At 42.0% G+C, this 21153-nt stretch overlaps 1 protein-coding gene across 7 annotated transcripts in view; it reads left to right on the forward strand.

Annotated features, from left to right (window-relative positions):
* The window catches only part of GTF2I (general transcription factor IIi), a 154499-nt gene that overhangs the window by 51004 nt on the left and 82342 nt on the right, over nt 1-21153 (forward strand). For all 7 annotated transcript variants that reach the window (XM_021086344.1, XM_005661994.3, XM_005661991.3 and 4 more), the window contains exon 2: nt 17578-17681. In XM_021086344.1, the coding sequence (XP_020942003.1) occupies nt 17583-17681 (99 nt within the window). In that variant the 5' untranslated portion in view covers nt 17578-17582. The remainder of the gene's footprint in view (nt 1-17577; nt 17682-21153) is intronic.

Raw genomic sequence — 21153 nt, forward strand, 5'->3', positions numbered from 1 at the left:
ATTAAGCCTTTTCCGCCTTTGTCCTTCTCCCCCTTCCAGTCTGCCATCGCCAGAGTGCTTTGCTTATGTTAGCGATGGCAAACGATTGAGTTATGTGCCTGACATCGCTTTTAAGAAAGTATGTTTTTCTTATTTGATAGTCATAACGCTGTAACTCCATTCTGTAGGTGAGGAATAAGCCTAGTGACCTCTTGGTTACCCAGCAAGTAAACCATTACTCCAAGGTTTGAATTTAGGCATTCTGACTGTTAACCCTTAAACCAGTGGTTCTCAAAACCCAAGCAAACTTCAGCCTCCCCTGGAGGGCTTGTTAAAACAGCGTTGCTGGACCCCACCCCGGACCTTCTGATTTTGGAGGCCTGGGATGGGGTGGAATACTTTGCTCTTCTAACCAGTTCCCAGGTGCTGCTGCAGCTGCTTCTGCTCCAAGGACTTTGAGAACTATTCACTGTGGTATGAAATTAAGTGAGGGAAGTTTATTCTAGGTGCTTGTTTTTCATTACTTTAAAACTAGATCTTAACCAAAAGTAATTTGGATTGCTTACTGTGGATTGCTTGGAAAACTGATCCAGAGTTAAGAATTTTTGTTAGCTGTGGTTACCAAATTAAAAGTTTAATGTCTCCAGTTTAAAAAAGAGCCATGGATTTAAGTACGAATACAATTAGAAATTAAATAATTTTGGCCTTTTTTCACTCTCTTTCATTCATGTTATTCATGGCACAGGCAGTTGTCTCCTTCCACAGATGCTTGAAGCATCCTATTTGCACCACAGAGTCTAAAGTCTGGGACTCAGAACAGTTGGTAGTGCCTGGGCTTGGAACCCAGGCATTTGGGCCAGGAGGAGGCAGGCAGATCCCCTGGAGCTCCCCATCTCCCCCAACCCCCCAAGTTCCATGTACCAGTGATTTGGTTGACTTAAGAATATGACTACAAAGATTTGTTTTGTTAAAATGTAGGCTTTTGGGTTCTTTTTCTTGGGGCACAAGTCTCGGTGAGAAAGATTTTTCATTTTTTAGTGTACTAGAGTGCTCTCTGGGGAAAGTAAATCTCATTTAGGTAGGAGGACTGGGATTAATATACAATAATGTCTTTTTTTTGATGATCCACGGATCGATGGTACGATCCCAAACATAAAATGTAAAAGACCCTGCTCCAGGTTATTATTGTCTAAAGGATCCATAAATCAAACACTGAAAAACTACTAAAAGCTACTTCACTTTTTCTGTTTTCTGGTGATTAGCTATTTACATTGCATCGCACCTAATTCAGTTCTATCATTGTTTCATTCTTCTTTGAAAACATGAATTTTTAAAATACCGGAATCCTCTTCATAACTGCTGTGGTGTAATTAACATGAAATTGTCTTAACTACTGGCTCTAACAGATGCTGATTAAATACTTTTTATGTATGCCTAAGGAAAGCCTTTTTTGAAGAATTGTTTGGGAAGTTGTACTCTGAGAATGCTATTTCACTTTTCTGAAATGCATTAGAGGTAATCTATCTGAAAGATAATTGCCAAGGATTTTATTAATAGCAATCTACCAAAGGTCATTGGTACCATATTTCTTCCAAAGTTATCTACATTTATTTGGATCATTGTTACTGACTGAAAGAAAGTAGGAAACAATTAATTGTTCATTATAATTGGAAAGTAGAGTTTCCTTGTAATCTGTGAGCTTAAATGGTAGCATAGCAATATGAAGATTATTCAGTTAACCAGAGTGTAGCTGAGGCCTGGGGGAGTAAAATTAAGAATTAGTATTTTAGAGGATGTATGTGTACCAGAAAAAAATTATGTGGATAAATCAGAAGTGCTGAGAGATATCATCTTAATAATCTTCATTTTTCATTCTTCTTTCTTCCTTTACTATTTTGCTTCTTCCTTGTCTTTCCTTTACTGGAACACTGACCGATGCAGTTTTCCTGTATTTGTTTTCCTTTTCCCTTTTTGTTTCCACAGTTCTTGTCTTCGTATCTCAGGCCTGTTTCTGGCACTACTCTGCTTTTTCCCACTTTAGCCTAGTGGGAAAGTAAGGGAAAGTTCCGTATAGTCATGGATTGTCAGAGTTGATGGAGGATTGACCATGTTCTTGGTTGTAACTTGGTTAAAAACTATAGAGGATTTTTAAAAAATTAGTTTATTTAAAAAGTGTAACTTGAGGTGTTCTCTTGTGCTGCAGGTGTTAAGGGACCAGTGTTGTCACTGCAGTGGTTTGGGTTTGATCCCTGGCCCAGGAACTTCCACATGCTGTGGCCAAAAGAAAAAAAAAGTGTAAGAGGCAACATGAATTTATAATTGAGAGAGGGAGTATGGTTTAGTAGGTATAGACAAAGGTTTTGAAATCAGACTCCTGGATTCAAATGCTAGCTCCTGCCACACCCTGGTTGTGTTACCTTGGACATTTCACTTGACATCTTTGTTCCTCAGTTTCCCTATTTAAGAAAATGGGGTTGATGATGATAGAACCTGTTTCTCTTTTAGGGTTGTTGTGATGATCGGGTGAATTAAAAAATCAAATACTATGTTTAGTACTTTAGAGAAATTGAATTTTCTAAGAAAATAAAATTTTTATGAGTAATACCAGTCCTTGGAATCCTAACTACAAGGTTAATCTCCACAAACTGGAGAATATAAATTATGTGAGAGCAAGGACCTGTTCTTCTGGGATTTTTTCCTCTTGTGACTATTAGATTATTATTCTCTTTGTAGTATGGCAAAGGAAATAATTTTTTTTCCTTCTTAAAGTACTGTATATGGTTGTATTCTGGTATAATTGCAGAGGCAGTGAATAGTGAAGTGTTTGGTCCTGTTTGGGTTATCTGGTTAGAATGAGCCCTGGTGAGTAGACAGCTTGTGAATATCTGTGATGGAGATTAATGTCTACCTTGTAAAGTGTGAACTTATAATTGAAAAATAGTTATCCAGCACATAAAGTCACTCCATCTATTTTCTGTCTTCAGCTTTCAGCTATTATATAAGTTTTAGAGGTGGTATCTTCTTTCCCCACTGGGGATGTTGATGTATTTGCAATAGAAACTAATAAATGAGTTGAGGGCTAAGTGCAGTTTCTTTGCTTTTTATATAGGGCAATTAAAGAAGGTAGGAAAAGCTTAGTTATTTGTGGTCTCACATAAGTGTTTTATTAGAAATTGACAGTTGGATTAATGAAACCTGAGAAAACTTTGCTTATATGTTGTTTGTTTTTAAGAATTTGTTATGGAGTAACTGTTGTGAGTCAATGGGTTAAGGATCCAGCATTGTCTCTGAGGACGCAGGTTCAATCCCTGGCCTCGGTCAGTGTGTTGGGGATCACTGTTCCTGCAAGGTGTGGCCTCGGTCACAGATGCATTTCAGATCTCATGTTACCTTGGCGTAAGACTGGCAGCTGCAGCTCTCATTTGACCTCTGTCTTGGGAACTTTCATATGCTGCAGGTATGGCTCTATGAAAAAAAAAAGAAGAAAGAATTTATGTTTAGAAAAAGATCTTAGTGTTGACTGTAACATAAATGTGAATAGAGTTTTGTGTAGATTGGATATTCAGACCAAAACTGGCTTAAAGAAAATGAAGTATTGCTATGGAACTAAAATTAAAATGTGTTCTTGGCCTCAGATTTTATTTTGTTATTTATTTATTTATTTATTTTGCTATTTCTTGGGCCACTCCCGCGGCATATGGAGGTTCCCAGGCTAGGGGTCCAATCGGAGCTGTAGCCACCGGCCTACGCCAGAGCCACAGCAGGATCCAAACCGCGTCTGCAACCTACACCACAGCTCATGGCAACGCCGGATCGTTAATCCACTGAGCAAGGGCAGGGACTGAACCCGCAACCTCATGGTTCCTAGTTGGATTCGTTAACCACTGCGCCACGACGGGAACTCCTATTTTAAAAAAAAATTTTTTTTTGTCTTTTTTTTGCCTTTTCTAGGGCTGCTCCTGCAGCATATGGGGGCTCCCAGGCAGGGGTCAAGTCGGAGCTGTAGCCACCAGCCTACGCCAGATCCACAGCAACGTGGGATCCGAGCCATATCTACGACCTATACCACAGCTTACAGCAACGCCAGATCCTTAATCCACCGAGCAAGGGCAGGGATCGAATTGGCAACCTCATGGTTCCTAGTCAGATTTGTTCATCATTGCGCCACAACGGGAACTCCCTATTTTGTTTTTTAAAAATATTTCTTTATTTCAGAATCTTAGGTTGGCTGTGGTGTACCAGTGGTGTACAGCAGCTTGATGTGGGGTATAGGTTCCTAGACCAGGGATTGAACCTGGGCTGCAGTAGTGGCAGCACCGAATCCCAACCACTAGACCACTGGGGAACTCTGTGGCCCCAGACTTTAAAACACTTAGGTTAGATTACTTTATTGAGGTGATGGTTTGACAAAGGAGGATGACAGCATGTACAATGCCCACCTTATTTATTTATTTATTTCTAAATTGTATTGATGTGTAGTTAACTTACAGTGTTGGGTTAATTTCTGCTGTACAGCAAAGTGACTCAGTTATACACATATATTCTTTTTCATATTCTTTTCCGTTATGGCTTACCCTAGGATCTTGGCTATAGTTCCCTATGCTGTACAGTAGGACCTTGCTGTTTATCCATCGTATGTGTGATAGTTTGCATCTGCTGATCCCAAACTCCTAATCCTTCCCTCCCACACTCCCTCCCCCTTGGCAACCAAAAGTCTTTTCTCTATGTCTGTGAGTCTCTTTCTGCTTTGTAGATATGTTCATGTCTGTCTTTAGAGTCCACATGTAAGTGATATCATGTGGTATTTGTCTTTTTCTTAGTACTATTGTCTCTGGGTCCATGCATGTTGCTGCAAATGGTATTATTTCATGCTTTTTCATGGCTGAGTGATATTCCTGTGTGTGTGTCCCATATCTTTATCCATTCATCTCTGAATGAACATTTAGCTTATTTTCATTTCTTGGCTATTTTAAATATTGCTGCTGTGAACATAGGGGTGGGTATATCTTTTCAAATTATAGTTTTGTATGAGTATATGCCCAGGAGTGGTATTGCTGAATTATATGTATAGTGCCCGCTTTATGTGTAAGGAGAGCACGGAGAAATTGACCCTAGTATTGGAATTAGTTGGAAATTGGTTAAAGGAGTACAAGGAGATTCATTAGCTTCATGTTTTCCTGCTATTCTTTCTCACCCCTCCCCTTTTTTGTTGTTGCCATTTTAAGAATGTTAAGCCTTTAAAATTCAGTGATTACTTACATTCACAATGTTGTACAACCATCACCACTATTTGCAAAATCGTTCTCATGACCCCAAATAGAAACCCATTGATAATTTCCCATTTCTTCCTCCCCTTAGTCCTTGGTAATCCCTAATTTACTTTATATCTCTATTTATTTGCCTACTTTAGATATTTCATGTAAGTGGAATCATACAATACTCCTATTGTGTCCTGGTTATTTCACCTGGAGTAATATTTTCAAGGGTCATCTATGTGGTAGCATGCATCAGAACTTCATTCCTTTTTTATGGCTGAAGAGTACTGCATTTTTTTTTCCCATTCATCCGTTGATGGACATTTAGATTGTTTATACCTAATTGGGCATTACAGAATTGCAACATGAACATGGGTGTACAAGTATTTTGAGTCCCTGTTGTCAGGTTTTTTTTTGTGTTTATACTTAGTGGGATTGCTGGGTCATTACTTTCTCTCTCTCTTTCTCTCTTTTTTTCTTTTCTGGTGGTACCCATGGCATGCAGAAGTTCCTGAGCCAGGGATTGAACACACACACCGCAGCAGTGACTTAAGCTACAGTAATGACAATGCTGGATCCTTAACCCCCCACTAGGTCACCAGGAAATTCCCAGAGTACTTTTTCTTAGGGTTTGTTATGAAACAATGGCATAATCACTTTACCCACCTAGATACTCAGGTTTTGTTTTTTTGTTTGTGTTTGTTTTTGTTTTTGTTTTTCAGGGCCGCACCTGTGACACATGGAAGCTCCCAGGCCTGGGGTCAAATCAGAGCTATAGCCATTGGCCCATGCCACAGCCACAGCAACACCAGATCTGAGCCATGTCTGTGACCTACACCGTAGCTTGTGGCAACGCCAGATCCCCAACCCACTGAGCGAGGCCAGGGATCCAGCCTGAATCCTCATGGCTACCAGCCAGGTTCCTTGAGTGAACCCCAATAGGAACTTCCATAGATACTCATTTTTGAATTTACTTATTTTATAATTAAAAAAAATTAGTTTTTGGAGTTCCCGTCGTGGCGCAGTGGTTAACGAATCCGACTAGGAACCATGAGGTTGTGGGTTCGATCCCTGCCCTTGCTCAGTGGGTTAAGGATCCGGCGTTGCCATGAGCTGCGGTGTAGGTTGCAGATGCGGCTCTTATCTTGCGTTGCTGTGGCTCTGGCGCAGGCCGACGGCTACAGCTCTGATTCCACCCCTACCCTGGGAACCTCCATATGCCGCTGGAGCGGCCCAAGGAAAAAAAAAAAATTAGTTTTACCTATAGGAAAAACATTTTTGTAAAAAATAATAAAATGAATGTTTCAGCTATTGTTCACTGTTCTTTGTCTATATGTTAAGGTTTGGAAACGAAGAAATCCCTTATTACATTTGGAACAGTACTCATTTATCCATTTATCCAACATATTTAAGGCCTTGTGGGTGGGTTAGGTATTGTGTGAGGCCCTCAAAACACAGTCTCTTTCTGGGAAAATACTAGTATGGGCAAATTCTATTGTCTGTTTTATTTCCTTCATTTTTGGTCTCCCTGCTGCATACGGAGTTCTGAGCCAGGGATCAGATCCAAGTCGCAGCTGTGGTCTGTGCCTCAGCTGTACCAATGCTGGATCCATCCCTAAACAGCTGCTGGGGGCGGGGATGGAAACTGTACTCACCGCTCCCAAGATGCTGCCAGTCTTGTTCTGTCACAGTGGGAACTCCTCAATTCTGTTGTTTGTTGAAAGTGTTAGGGTCAAGACTCGTAACTTCAGTTTGTATATACAGTCTATTTTTTTTTTTTTAAGTATTTGGAGCAAGGTGATGTTTTAATTTTAATGGTGAAACGTAATCTTTGAGTAGATTTGGTATAAGCAAATTTTCATGCTTGTGGACATATGCTTTAAAAGGTATACATTTTGGAGTTCCCACTGTGGTACAGTGGATTAAGGATTCAGCTACAGTGCCTTTGGGTTGCTGTGGAGGTGCAGGTTTGATCCTGGCCTGGTGCAGTGGGTTAAGGACTGGCATTACTGCAGCTGTGGTGCAGGTTGCAGCTGCAGCTGGGATTTGATCCCTGGCCTGAGAACCTCCATATGCTGAGGGTGCAGCTGAAAAACAGAAAAGGAATAAAAAGGGTGTGTATATTACATTTCAAAGAAGTGATTAGCTGTTTACTTTAAATTTACATGATGTTATATGTTAATTATATCTCAAAAAACCTGGGGAAAATTTAAAAAATGGAATAAAGCAGTGATGTTTTGACACTTTAATTTTTTTTGAGGGCTACACCCTCAGCATATGGAAATTCCTAGGCTAGGGGTTGAATCAAAGCTATAGCTGCCAGGCTACACCACAGCCACAGCAATGCAGAACTACACCAGAGCTCTAGGCAATGCTGGATCCTTAACCCAGCTGAGCCAGGGATTGAACTCACAACCTCATGGTTACTAGTTAGGTTGTTTCTGCTGTGCCACAGCGGGAACTCTTAAGTTATTTTATTTTATTTTATTTTCTTGCTTTTTAGGACTGTGCACCCATGGCATATGGAGGTTCCCAGGCTAGGGGTCCAGTCGGAGCTACAGCTGCCGGCCTACACCATAGCTCATGGCAATGCCAGATCCCTGACCCACTGAGCAAGGCTACGGCTTGAACCTGCAGTATCATGGTTACTAGTCAGGTTTGTTACTGCTGAGCCCTAATGGGAACTACTTACCTGGCTTTTTTTTTTTTTTTTTTGTCTTTTCTAGGGCCACACCCTTGGCATATGGAGGTTCCCAGGCTAGGAGTCTAATCGGAGTTGTAGCCACCGGCCTACACCACAGCCACAGCAACGTAGGATCCGAGCCGCGTCTGCGACCTACACCACAGCTCACAGCAACGAGGGATCCTTAACCCACTGAGTGAGGCCACGGATCGAACCCACAACCTCATGGTTTCTGGTTGGGTTTGTTAACCACTGCGCCACGACAGAAACTCCTCACCTGGCTTTTTAAAAAGTAAAATTTAGCCGTCTTTGTTAGCTCTCTTCACATTTTTTCTGAAAATGGAGAGGGTAAGTTTTAAGTATAAAAGTAACAGTTGTTGGGAGTTCTCAGTGGGTTAAGAACCCGACTAATATCCATGAGGATACTGGTGATCAGTGGGTTTAAGAATCCTGTGTTGCCAAAAGCTGCTGTGAAGGTCACAGATGCTCCTTGGATCTGGCATTGCTGTGGCTGTGGTGTAGGCCAGCAGCTGCAGCTCTAATTTTACCTCTAGCCTGGGAACTTCTATATGCTGTGGGTGCAGCCCTAAAAAGACCAAAACAAAACCAGAAAAACAGTTGCCTGTCACCTCAAATCTTGACCTTTCAAATGTGCTTTTTTTCTTGAGAGATCACTTGGTTTTTACTGATGATAATTACCAGCTTTATTTCAGCGAAAAGAAATGAAGAAGTGGAGTTCCCGTCGTGGCGCAGCGGTTAACGAATCTGACTAGGAACCATGAGGTTGCGGGTTCGATCCCTGCCCCTGCTCAGTGGGTTAACGACCTGGCGTTGCCCTGAGCTGTGGTGTAGGTTGCAGACGCGGCTGGGATCCCGCGTTGCTGTGGCTCTGGCGTAGGCCAGCGGCTACAGCTCTGATTAGACCCCTAGCCTGGGAACCTCCATATGCCACAGAAGTGGCCCAAAAAAATAGCAAAAAGACAAAAAAAAAAAAAAAGGAAATGAAGAAGTATATCTTAAAATATAAGCATAGCGTGCTGTAAAAGCTTAAAAGCCTTAGAGTTTCCTTGTGGCTCAGTGGGTTATAAGAATCCTGGGTTGTCATTGCTGTGACTCTGGTTTCAACTGTGGCGTGCTTTTGATGCCTAGCCTGGGAACTTCTGTATGCCTTGGGCACTGCAAGAAACAAAAACAAAACAAAAAAACCAAAAAACCCTAACACTTAAAAGCCTTGGCTTAAAAAAATCAGTCTTTTTCTGGCGGAGTGGGGGGTGGGGGAGTGGGTGAGGGCTGCACCTGCACCTGCGGCATATGGAAGTTCCTGGGCTAGGAGTCGAATTGGAGTTGCAGCAGCCAGCCTATACCACAGCAACACCAGATCCAAGTCCCATCTGTGACCTATGCAGCAGCCTGTGGCAATGCCAAATCTTTAACCCACTGAGCGAGGCCAAGGATCAAACCCATATCCTCATGGATACTAGTTGGGTTCTTAACTCACTGAGCCACAATGGGAATGCCCTTAAAAATTAATCTTTTTTTTTTTTCTTTTGTCTTTTGTCTTTTTAGGGCCGCACCAGCGGCATATGGCATATAGAGGTTCCCAGGCCAGGGGTCTAATCAGAGCTGTTGCTGCCGGCCTACGCCAGAGCCACAGCAGCAAGGGATCCGAGCCGCATCTGCGACGTAAACCACAGCTCCCGGCAACGCCTGATCCTTAACCCACTGAGCGAGGCCAGGGATCAAACCCGCAACCTCATGGTTCCTAGTCGGATTCGTTAACCACTGCGCCACGAGGGGAACTCCAAGGAAAAATTTTAATTAGCGCATGAACTTTACAAAGTAGTTACAAGAAGAGTGAACAAAAATTTCCCACTGATTATCCTTCACCCAGAAAGCACATTCAGGTTTTGCCAAATGTCACTCTGTAGCAAAAGGGTCTAATCCAGCCTTGTGCTTTTCTCCCAGTTGTCCTGTCTAATATACTTCATTTCATGGAGTTCCCCTATGGCCCAGTGGGTTAAGGTTCTGGTGTTGTCTCTGAAGTGAATTGGGTCTAATCCCGGGCCTGGAAACTTTCAAGCTGTGGGTGCAGCCCAAAAAAGAAAAACTGTATATACGTCACTTTAGAACAGTTCCCTATTCTTTGATGTTCATGCCCTTGACCTTTTTGAGGGTTACAGGGCAGTCATTTCATAAAATACTGGTTTATTTGGGTTTGCCCAGTGCATTTTGGGCAGGAATGTCATTGTGTTTTGTTGGATGGGTGTGAAGTTTATTTGTCCTGTGACACTGTTACTTTTAATTTTTTAGGGATGAAGTTTAGTGCTTGGACTTAAAAATTGCTTCAGAGGTGTTATCCGACTCCTTAAAAACAATTTTTCTGAAATTTAGATCTTGTGTATAGTGGAATTTAAAAATATTAAAAATTGGATTCTATCTTATAATGTATGTGGTTTGAAAGAACTTGGAATTAACAATCAGGTATGGATTAGATTCTTTTTAATCTGTGATCTTGGTCAGTTTACATTGTTTTTCTGTTATCAGTTGTTCACATGTCACCCTCTCTCTTTTTTTTTTGTCTCTTTGCCTTTTCTAGGGCTGCTCCCGTGGCATATGCTCCCAGGCTAGGGGTCTAATCAGAGCTGTAGCTGCTGGCCTACACCACAGCCACATTAACACGGGATCCGAGCTGCATCTGTGACCTACACCACAGCTCACGGCAACGCCAGATCGTTAACCCACTGAGCGAGGCCAGGGATTGAACCCGAAACCTTATGGTTCCTATTGGATTTGTTAACCACTGCGCCACGATGGGAACTCCTAACTTAGTATGTTTAAGACGGTGACATGTGAGGAGTTCCCGCTGTGGCACAGTGGTTAACGAATCTGACTAGGAACCATGAGGTTGCGGGTTCGATCCCTGCCCTTGCTCAGTGGGTTAAGGATCCGGCGTTGCTGTGAGCTGTGGTGTAGGCCGGCGGCTACAGCTCCAATTAGACCCCTAGCCTGGGAACCTCCGTATGCTGCGGATGTGGCCCTAGAAAAGGCAAAAAGACCAAAAAAAAGTTACTAAGTTAATTTCTTGGGATCATTCAGAAGATAAACTAATAGGTCAGTGAATTATCTTAGACATAGTTTCTATAGAAACTACTAAGTGGATATGACTAGAACAAGTGGTAATATGTTGAAAAAGTGTTAAGATACTTATAAATTCTACTTTCACAATCAAAACTGATTTTGCTAAATGTGTAATGACATTTTAAGGATGAATAAATTTCCTGAGAAAACAGATTCTTTAGCTTTTAGTATTTATTAATTGTTGGTACAAAATGGAGGTATTAGGTATTAACCAGTTTCAGAGGTAGAAGGATTTAGGCAGCTTAAAAGATTGCCGGAATATGATGTTACACGATAACCCAAACTAATTGTAATGGGACTGAATCTTGTTTAGGATAAAGCCAGCTGACAACTGTTAGGTCCTTTCCATTTATTTTAGGCACCATTTTATGACAAAATGTATAACATTTTAGGTGATGAATTGTTTTCCCCTTTTTTTGGCCACTCCTGAGGCATATGGACGTTCCTGGGTTACCTATGCCACAGCTGTGGCAACACCAGATCCTTTAAGCACTGTGCTGAGCCAGGCATCGAACTTGTGCCTCTGCAGCTCCAGGGATTTGTGTTTGTTTTTTGTTTTTGGCTCCGTGGGATGTGAGGAAGTTCCCAGGCCAGTGATCAAACCCACTCCACAGAAGTGACTCTCTAGCCACTGCGTTTACAACACCACATTCTTGATCCACTGTGACACAAGGGAACTCCTAAAGATGCTTCTGTTGGTGTGTATAACTAAGGCTATGGTGGTGCCTTTAGTCATTAGTTTTTTTGAAACTTGGCTTTAGTGGCTCTTAATAAAAAAGAATTGGGGGAGTTCTCTTGTGGCTCAGCGGTTGCATGTCCAGTGTTGTCACTGCATTGCCTCAGGTTGCTGTTGTGGTGGGGATTCAGTCCCTGGCCCAGGAATTTCCATATGCCATGGACACTGCCAAAAAAAAAAAAAGAAGTAAATTTGAGTTTTAACTCAACTCATATACAAAGAAACCCTGGAACTAGATCTCAAAGGATGGAAACAACTGAAAAGGCACTGGGGGGAATAAAAGGCCAAGGAAGAGCTCACAGATCTTAAATGCTGGTGCCGAGAAAGCATGCACAGCGCAGGAAAGCCACGCTGCATTTTTGGGAGTGGAGGTCAAAAACTTGTTTGGGTGGAAGATTTTTCTGGTTAAAATATTTCCCCCTCTCTCTTTAGCTCTCTCTCTCTCTCTTTTTAAAACTCTTAAGCCTGTTGAATACTTGGATACATCACCTGGCCTAAATACTGTCTGTCGTCTTCCATGGCCAATATCCTAGTGGTGAATATTTTAGCTAATTTTGAGTATTTTCTCAATTTTAATCGATCCAAGTACCTGGGGTTTAGTGAATATGGCTCTAGTATAAAACATTAGGTTAGTAAAGTTACTGATATTTGTAGTCTTGAAGTTTATTTCATCACACTTAAGTAAATGTACAGGTGGATCTTAGCTGCTTATTATATATAAAAATAACAGATAACCTAAGCAATCTGTAGAAAAATTTTGAGAAGACAATAAATTAGTGGACCTGGTGCCTCAATCAGTTCAAATCCATTTCCTCCTAGTTGAGCCTGGATCTTGGATCTTGGAATTTTAATAAAGTTTTGCTAAGATAAACTTTTGCTTGAACAGCTCTCACGGCTGTCTGTCACTGTTAATGCAGATATGTGTGCCTAGCAGTGCCTGTTAGTAGTGTTTTATGACAAAAGACAGTTGGTCTGTAACTCATTCGTATTTTTTCCTTTGAACAGTATCCCTTATTATTTTCAGAAAGTGTTACTGATGTCGATGTACTGATAGATTCTTCAGTGTCCACCATATTTGCTTTTTGGACAAAAATGGTAGTATAGTTTTGCTTTAGTTTGCATATGAGTGGAGTTAATTTACTGCCTCATGAGAAGATTGCCCCGTTGTACAGTTCTAATCAATGTGTAGTTATTTACTTTTTTTAAAAAAACCCGTCCTTCTTTCATTATTATTGTGCATGAAATATGTAATTTGGAGTTTGGAGATATAATTCTAGTCCCTTGATATAAATTAACTTTTTATATGATCTTATCAAGGCAGCTAATCTTTTTTTTTCTTTTTTACATTTATTTTAATTAATTTATATTTTTGTCTTTTTAGGGTTAAAAACACCTGTGGTGTATGGAAGTTCCCAGGCTAGGGGTCGAGTTGGAGCTACAGCCACTGGCCTATGCCGTAGCAATGCCATATCTGAGCCCTGTCTGCCAAATCCTTAACCCAAACCCACTGATTGAGGCGAGGGATCAAACCTGCATACACATGGATATTAGTCAGATTCCTTACTACTGAGCCACAATGGGAACTCCTTGACAATTTAGTAGTATTTTAGCAATCAACGTAATAAAAAATATTGAGAATCTTAGGGCTTTTTTTTTCATTAGAGTGATGATGGCCTATATGAAAATGTTTCAGAGCTCTGTTTGACTCGCTATAAAATTTTAAAAATTATTTTGCTATTTAGCATTAATGACAAGGATCAGTAACTAAAAAGCAAAAGTATGGTCAAATGAAAACACTTACATGTAGTTAATTGTTGGTTTATTTTGAGAACAGATCAGTACAGTAAGGACATAGATAAACCTAATCCCTGAAATGGATCTCCGTGAAGAAACATAAGATTGTAAAGACTGGCTCGAGTCTTTTTCAGGGACATAAAAGAAGGCATTACTTCTGTAAAACAATAGCCAAAAGGATAAAAGGTAAAAAGATAAATAGTAGGAGTTCCCATCGTGGCGCAGCTGAAACGAATCCATCTAGGAACCACGAGGTTGCAGGTTTGATCCCTGGCCTAGCTCTGTGGGTTAAGGAGCCTGCATTGCTGTGGCTGTGGCGTAGGCCAGCAGTTGTAGCTTTGATTTGACCCCTAGCCTGGGAACCTCCATTTGCCACAGTTGTGGCCCTAAAAAGCAAGGGAAAAAAAAAGATAAATAGCAGTAAGTCAATTAAGTTCAGGTTTGAAACTTAGAAAGGAGAATCAAAATCTAATCAGGAAAATACAAGATGAAGTCAGAAAATATTCAGAATTGGGAGTTCCCTGGTGGCCTAGTGGTTAAGGATTCATTGTTGTCACTGCTGTGGCTCAGGTTCAGTCCCTGGCCTGGGCATTCCAGGGGCAAGGCTGAAAAAGAAAGTCAAAATCCAAGGTTTAGGGAAATTGAAAAAGTGGGAAAGAAGATAGAGTGGACTCTGGTAGGTGTTCTTGTGTGTGTTCTGGCACACCTCACCAACCCTTCTCTCCTGATAAGTGTCCTGCTTTGCTTTCGGAGTAGCTGCTTACCTTCTTATTCCACGTGGTTCTGGCTAGACTGCTAATCAGAGTGTTTTCCAGATAGTGAGCTTGAGCTCAGGCTAGGCTCAGGGTAGGCTCAGGCTGGTGAGGTGACAGAATTTTTGTCAAAAAGTATCAGGAAAATAGTCTGTTGCCGCTGGGATCACAGTGTGATAAGCTTAAAGGTACTTGTGGCGTCATCTTTGTCTTGGAAAGAAACCCATTTGCTCAAGAAGAAGTGAGGCCTGGAGAGAGGGAATAGATGGAACTCTAACCTCTTGTGTTCCTTGAGCTATGAAGTGTATGCGTATGGAGTCAGTGCATACTTTAAGCTGTATAATTAAATAAAACAGTAAAAATTCTGTTTACTTGGGTATTTGTAACTTTGCAGTGTAAGAATAGCTTTGGCTTATTCATAAATTGTTCTTGAAAATAAAGACTGTTAGGAGTTCCGCTTGTGGCTCAGCAGAAACAAATCTGACTAGTATCCTATGAGGATGAAGCTTCGATCCCTGGCCTCGCCCTGTGGGTTAAGGATCTGGCCTTGCCGTGAGCTGTGGTGTAGGTTGCAGATACGGTTCAGATTTGGCATTGCTGTGGCTGTGGTGTAGGCTGGCAGCTGCTGCTCTGATTTGACCCCTAGCCTGGGAACCTCCATATGCCCTGGGTGCAGCCCTAAAAAGATAAAAAAATAAGTTAAGCAATCAATAATGGAGGCTTGGGGCAGGCTCTTGTTTCCCTCTGAAGGGATACACATCCCTGAACTCTTTTTGCAGAACTAAAACCTCAACAAATGGAGGAGGTTAACTATTTGATGAAGGTCACTGTCCATCTCTGGGACCATCAGAACCAGTCCTGAGGCCACTAAATAATAGCTTCGAAGAAGAAAACAAGCTTGCACCTTCCCTCCTCCTTATCTGTGGCCCTGTTTCCACTCGCAGACTTTAAGGTCACTTCCTCTTGTCGCCCAAAGGAGGGCACTGTCTTTAGGGCCTCCTTTGCCCAAAAATCTGTGAACAGAGGCTGAGTTCTGGCAACACTCCTAGGCCTCATATTCATTTACTTATTTATTACTTATTTTAGTTGAATTTTTCTTCTGTGTTAAAAAGATTGAAAGGGATCCACCATTTTTGTATTTCCTGTTTTGTGGAGGACATGATCATTTTGGCATTTTCCTTTTTGTTCCAAAGAACTAACTTTCCCATTTTAGTGACTTTAAATTTTGTGTTTCATGACGTCTTCTTTTTTTTGCTGTCCTGAGGCAGATGGAGTTCCTAGGCCAGGGATTAGATCTGAGCTGCAGTTGTAACCTAAGCCACAGCTGCAGCAACACCACATCCTTAACCCACTGTGCCTGGCTGGGGATCAAACCTGTGTCCCAGTGCTCCCAAGATGCTGCTGATCCCGTTGCACCACAGCAGCAACTTCTCATGGCCTCTTTAATTGGGGAGCTTCTGAGTGTTCTTTTCTTTTTTTTTGTTGTACCCCTGGCCTGAGAAAGTTCCTGGGCCTGGGATCTAATCTGTGCCATAGCAGCCCCAAGTTGCTGCAGTGGCAGTGCCGGATCCTTAACCCTCTGTGCCACAAGAGAACTCTGAAGCTCTGCTTCCTTATCTTTTGATGCCCAAATCTAGCCTTGCAGTTACTTTTTAGATGTTAACAGATGGGGATACTAGGTCACTAGGTCACAGTTTTTAATGATAGGGAAATAGATCGGCCTATTCATTTATTTATTTGCTTTTTATTTAGGGCCGTAGATTCGGGGGAAAAAAAAGAAGATCCCAGGCTATGGGTCAAATTGGAGCTACAGCTGCTCGCCTACACCACAGCCACAGCAACACCGGATCTGAGCTGTGTCTGCCACCTGCACCACAGCTCATAGCAATGCCGGATTCTTGACCTACTGATCAAGGCCAGGGATGGAACCTTCATCGTCATGGATACTAGTCAGCTTTGTTTCCGATGTGCCACAAAGGGAACTCCAGCCTCTTTTCTTAAATTGAAATATAGTTGATTTATGGTATAATGTTAATTTCAGTCGCAGAACACAGTGATTCAATATTTTTTATAGACCTTCCCTTTTTTTTGGCCTACACCTGTGGCATGTGGAAGTTCCCTGGACAGGCACTGAATCCAAGCTACAGGTGCACTCTGTGCCACAGCTGCAGCAATGCTGGATCTGTAACCCACTGCTGGATGGGGGATGGAAGCTGTACATCCACAGTGATCCAAGCCACTGCAGTTGGATCCTTAACCCACTGTGCCACAATGGAAACTCCTAGAATGTTTTTATGAGGTGTGTTTTTGCTTTTTTTTATTTTTGGCCATGCCCCTGATGTGTGGAAATTTTCAGGCCAGGGATCCAACCTGTGCCACAGCAGTGACAACACCCAATCCTTAACTTGCTGCGCCACAAGAGAACCCCTCAGACAATGTTTTCTTTTTTCTTTTTCTTTTTTTGTTTTTGCCATTTCTTGGGCCGCTCCTGTGGCATATGGAGGTTCCCAGGCTAGGGGGCAAATCGGAGCTGTAGCCACCGGCCTATGCCAGAGCCACAGCAATGCGGGATCCGAGCCGGGTCTGCAACCTACACCACAGCTCCCAGCAACGCCTGATCCTTAACCCACTGAGCAAGGGCAGGGACCGAACCCGCAACCTCATGGTTCCTAGTCGGATTCATTAACCACTGCGCCACGACGGGAACTCCCAGACAGTGTTTTCTAAAGAACATGTATTACGAAGGAGTCTTTGATGTTACTTGTTTTGCAATCTATTTCCTTTATAGTAAGAAAGAAGAAATTCTCTTCACCTAGCCTCAGTCTGCTGATCCCACTTTGATCAGTAATCTGTGTGCACATGGGGGAAGGCGGGTTTGCACCTGTTTCTGTGCTGACCTGCGATAAACTGTCCCTGGATTGTGAAGTGCGTTACCTTTTCCTCTCACTTGGGAAGTTTTTTCACTGGTTCTGGGTGACATCTGAATTTATTTTGGGAGGTGATGCTGACCTAATTTTGTGGAGACAAAACTAGATGGAAGGCTGGGGGGTAGATTCTCTATCTTACAGGATAATAGGAGTCGGGGCAAAGAGAATACTTGAATTTTGAGTCTTATTTTATTCTCTTATGCCAAAAAACTATAAATTTGGCAATTTGTTGAGGACCCTAAAAGCTTTAAATGTGTGTTGAGCAGGACACTGAATTTCCCCCACTCACGTTCTTAATGCTCCTCTCTCCTAGGGATCATGGCCCAAGTCGCGATGTCCACGCTGCCTGTTGAAGATGAGGAGTCCTCGGAGAGCAGGATGGTGGTGACGTTCCTCATGTCTGCCCTGGAATCCATGGTGAGGTGGCTTTGCAATTCTGTAAACTTCTCCATATTTGGATATGATTGGGCTTTTGCGGAGTTCCCATTGTGGCTCAGCAGTAACGACCTTGACTAGTATCTGTGAGGCTGCGGGTTTGATCCCTGGCCTCGCTCAGGGGGTTAAGGATCCAGCGTTGCCATGAGCTGTGGTGTAGGTCGCATATGTGGCTCGGATCAGGTGTTGCCGTGGCTGTGGCGCAGGCCGGCAGCTGCATCTCTGATTCAACCCATAGCCTGGGAACTTCCATATGTCGCGGGTGCAGCACTTAAAAAAAAAGATTGGGCTTGTGAATGAGATTGACTTATTTTTGGAATTCATACACTGTCTTTTATTTTTAATAAATAGATTCTTTTGCATGAATGATAGCTTTGGAATTTAAGCCTTTTAAATCAAATTGCATACCATGTTTCAGAATGTTTGTAACTTAAGAGAATGTGTAATTCTTTACATTTAATTTCTATTTTTTATCTCCCAATATCTTAAGCAACCCCTTGTTTTGCAAGGGTTAAGTTTGAATTTAAGTGTAATATTTGATTTTTTTTTTTTGTCTTTTTGTCTCTTTAGGGGCGCACTTGCAGCATATGGAGGTTCCCAGGCTAGGGGTAGAATCATAGCTGTAGCCTCAGGCCTATGCCACAGCTGCAGCAACGCCAGATCCGAGCCATGCCTGTGACCTACACCACAGCTCATAGCTACGCCGGATCCTTAACCCACTGAACGAGGCCAGGGATCGAACCCACATCCTCATGGATGCTAGTCAGGTTCGCTAACTGCTGAGCCACAACAGGAACTCCTAAGTGTAATATTTGAAATTTACAATGCAGGATTTTTTTTTTCTGAAGTTACAGAATGAGTTTGTGTATTATAGTGTAGTGTTGGTGTCTTACTGTGTCTGTGTAAAGAACATGATCACAGTTTTGGGCCATAAGAGCATATTCACTGTTTTATATCTCGTCTTTATCATTATTATTATGCTATGCATTCACATTCAAAGCTCTCTCTATTCTGTGACCTTCTACCAAATATGCAATGTGTTAGCTCTAAAAAATATATATATACACAAAACTGCAAAATATTAAGTGTTGTTCTTTTGCTCTGTTGTTATATTACCATCATGGTAGTAGTACAGTTTTCTTACATTTTTATGAATGTATATATGAGTTCATAGATTGAAGAAACATCAGACTTAGGTATTTTTTTTTTTTTTTTTTTTTTGTCTTTTTGTCTTTTTTTTTTTTTTTTTTTGTTGTTGTTGTTGCTATTTCTTGGGCCGCTCCCGCGGCATATGGAGGTTCCCAGGCTAGGGGTTGAATCGGAGCTGTAGCCACCGGCCTACGCCAGAGCCACAGCAACTCGGGATCCGAGCCGCGTCTGCAACCTACACCACAGCTCACGGCAACGCCGGATCGTTAACCCACTGAGCAAGGGCAGGGACCGAACCCACAACCTCATGGTTCCTAGTCGGATTCGTTAACCACTGCGCCACGACAGGAACTCCCAGACTTAGGTATTTTTTGACACAGTGAAATTAAATATTCGGACCAGGAGGAGGCTGTGTATTTTAAGCATTCACTAGTATTGTATAACGTTTAACCTCACAGGTCTCATTTTCACATAGTCCATGGGTTCTTTTTTGTTTTTCCATTAGGGCATTTTTCCCCCCCTTTTTCCTACTATATAAGAATTTAGGAATTCCTGCTGTGGTGCAATGGGGCGTTGCCCACTGGATCCCTGGCCCAGTGCAGTGGGTTAAAGATCTGGTGTTAACACAGGTCCTGGGTGGATTTGATCCCTGGCCTGGGAGCTTCCATATGCTTCGGGTGCACTGTAAAAGTGTTTAAAAAAAATTATCTCCTTAAAGAGTGAAATTTTTAAATAGTGGCTATATACTGTTATTTTATTTATTTTATTTTATTTTTTTTATTTTTTTATTTTTATTTATTTATTTTTTTATTATTTTCCCACTGTACAGCAAGGGGGTCAGGTCATCCTTAGATGTATACATTGCAGTTACAGTTTTTTCCCCCACCCTTTCTTCTGTTGCGACATGAGTATCTAGACATAGTTCTCAATGCTATTCAGCAGGATCTCCTTATAAATCTATTCTAGGTTGTGTCTGATAAGCCCAAGCTCCCGATCCCTCCCACTCCCTCCCCCTTCCATCAGGCAACCACAAGTCTCTTCTCCAAGTCCATGATTTTCTTTTCTGAGGAGATGTTCATTTGTGCTGGATATTAGATTCCAGTTATAAGTGATATCATATGGTATTTGTCTTTGTCTTTCTGGCTCATTTCACTCAGGATGAGATTCTCTAGTTCCATCCACGTTGCTGCAAATGGCATTATGTCATCCTTTTTTATGGCTGAGTAGTATTCCATTGTGTATATATACCACATCTTCCGAATCCAATCATCTGTCGATGGACATTTGGATTGTTTCCATGTCCTGGCTATTGTGAATAGGGCTGCAATGAACATGCGGGTGCATGTGTCTCTTTTAAGTAGAGCTTTGTCCGGATAGATGCCCAAGAGTGGGATGTTATTTTCTGAATGTCACATCACAGCCAAAATTGTGGCTGTCATGTTAAATAATTTAGAGGTGAAATCCTATTTTATTGATATTAAGTAATTTTCTGTAATAGTATACTTTCTATGTAGAATGACAGTGGGTCACATAGTACCTGGAATGTCTGTATGGTTATAATTTTCCTTCATAGCTTTCTCAGCTTTGGCAGCTTTTTTTTTTTTTTTTTTTTTCCGGCTGTACCTTCGGCATGTAGAAGTTCCGGGGCCAGGGATTGAGTCTGAATCATAGCAGTGACAACACCAGATTCTTTTTGTGTGTGTGTGTGTGTGTGTGTGTGTGTGTGTGTGTATTTTCTAGGGCCGTACCCACGGCATATGGAGGTTCCCAGGATAGGGGTCTAATCAGAGCTGTTGCTGCTGGCCTACACCACAGCCACTCGGGATCTGAGCTGCATCTGTGACCTACACCACAGCTCACGGCAATGCCAGATCCTTAACCTACTGAGTGAAGCCAGGGATGGAGCCCGCGACCTCATGGTTCCTAGTCGGATTCGTTAACCACTGTGCCACGACAGGAACTTCAATACCAGATTCTTAACCCACTGTGCCACCAAGGGTACCCCTCTGGCAGCTTTTATTTTCTCTTCACCAGCAGAAATAAGATTGTCTGCCCTCAGGCTCCCAGGTGTGTACTCTGAAGTGTGGTTATATGTGTATAGATTGGCTACATCCTTCTTCCTTCGGCCCATAGATTTCTTTGACCTAATCCTTAGACAGTGCATGAATCTTGCTTTGTTGTTTCATAAATACTGCCTTTGGTGACAGGGTTTTCCAACTAAGAGTGTGGATAGTGCAGCAAGAATGCACCCTCATTTATGGCAAGGTAAGTAAATAATAGTTCCTTATGGGTGAGCAGCCGTGGG

Source organism: Sus scrofa, chromosome 3, assembly GCF_000003025.6.
Source record: "Sus scrofa isolate TJ Tabasco breed Duroc chromosome 3, Sscrofa11.1, whole genome shotgun sequence".
NCBI classification, from domain to species: Eukaryota; Metazoa; Chordata; class Mammalia; order Artiodactyla; family Suidae; genus Sus; species Sus scrofa.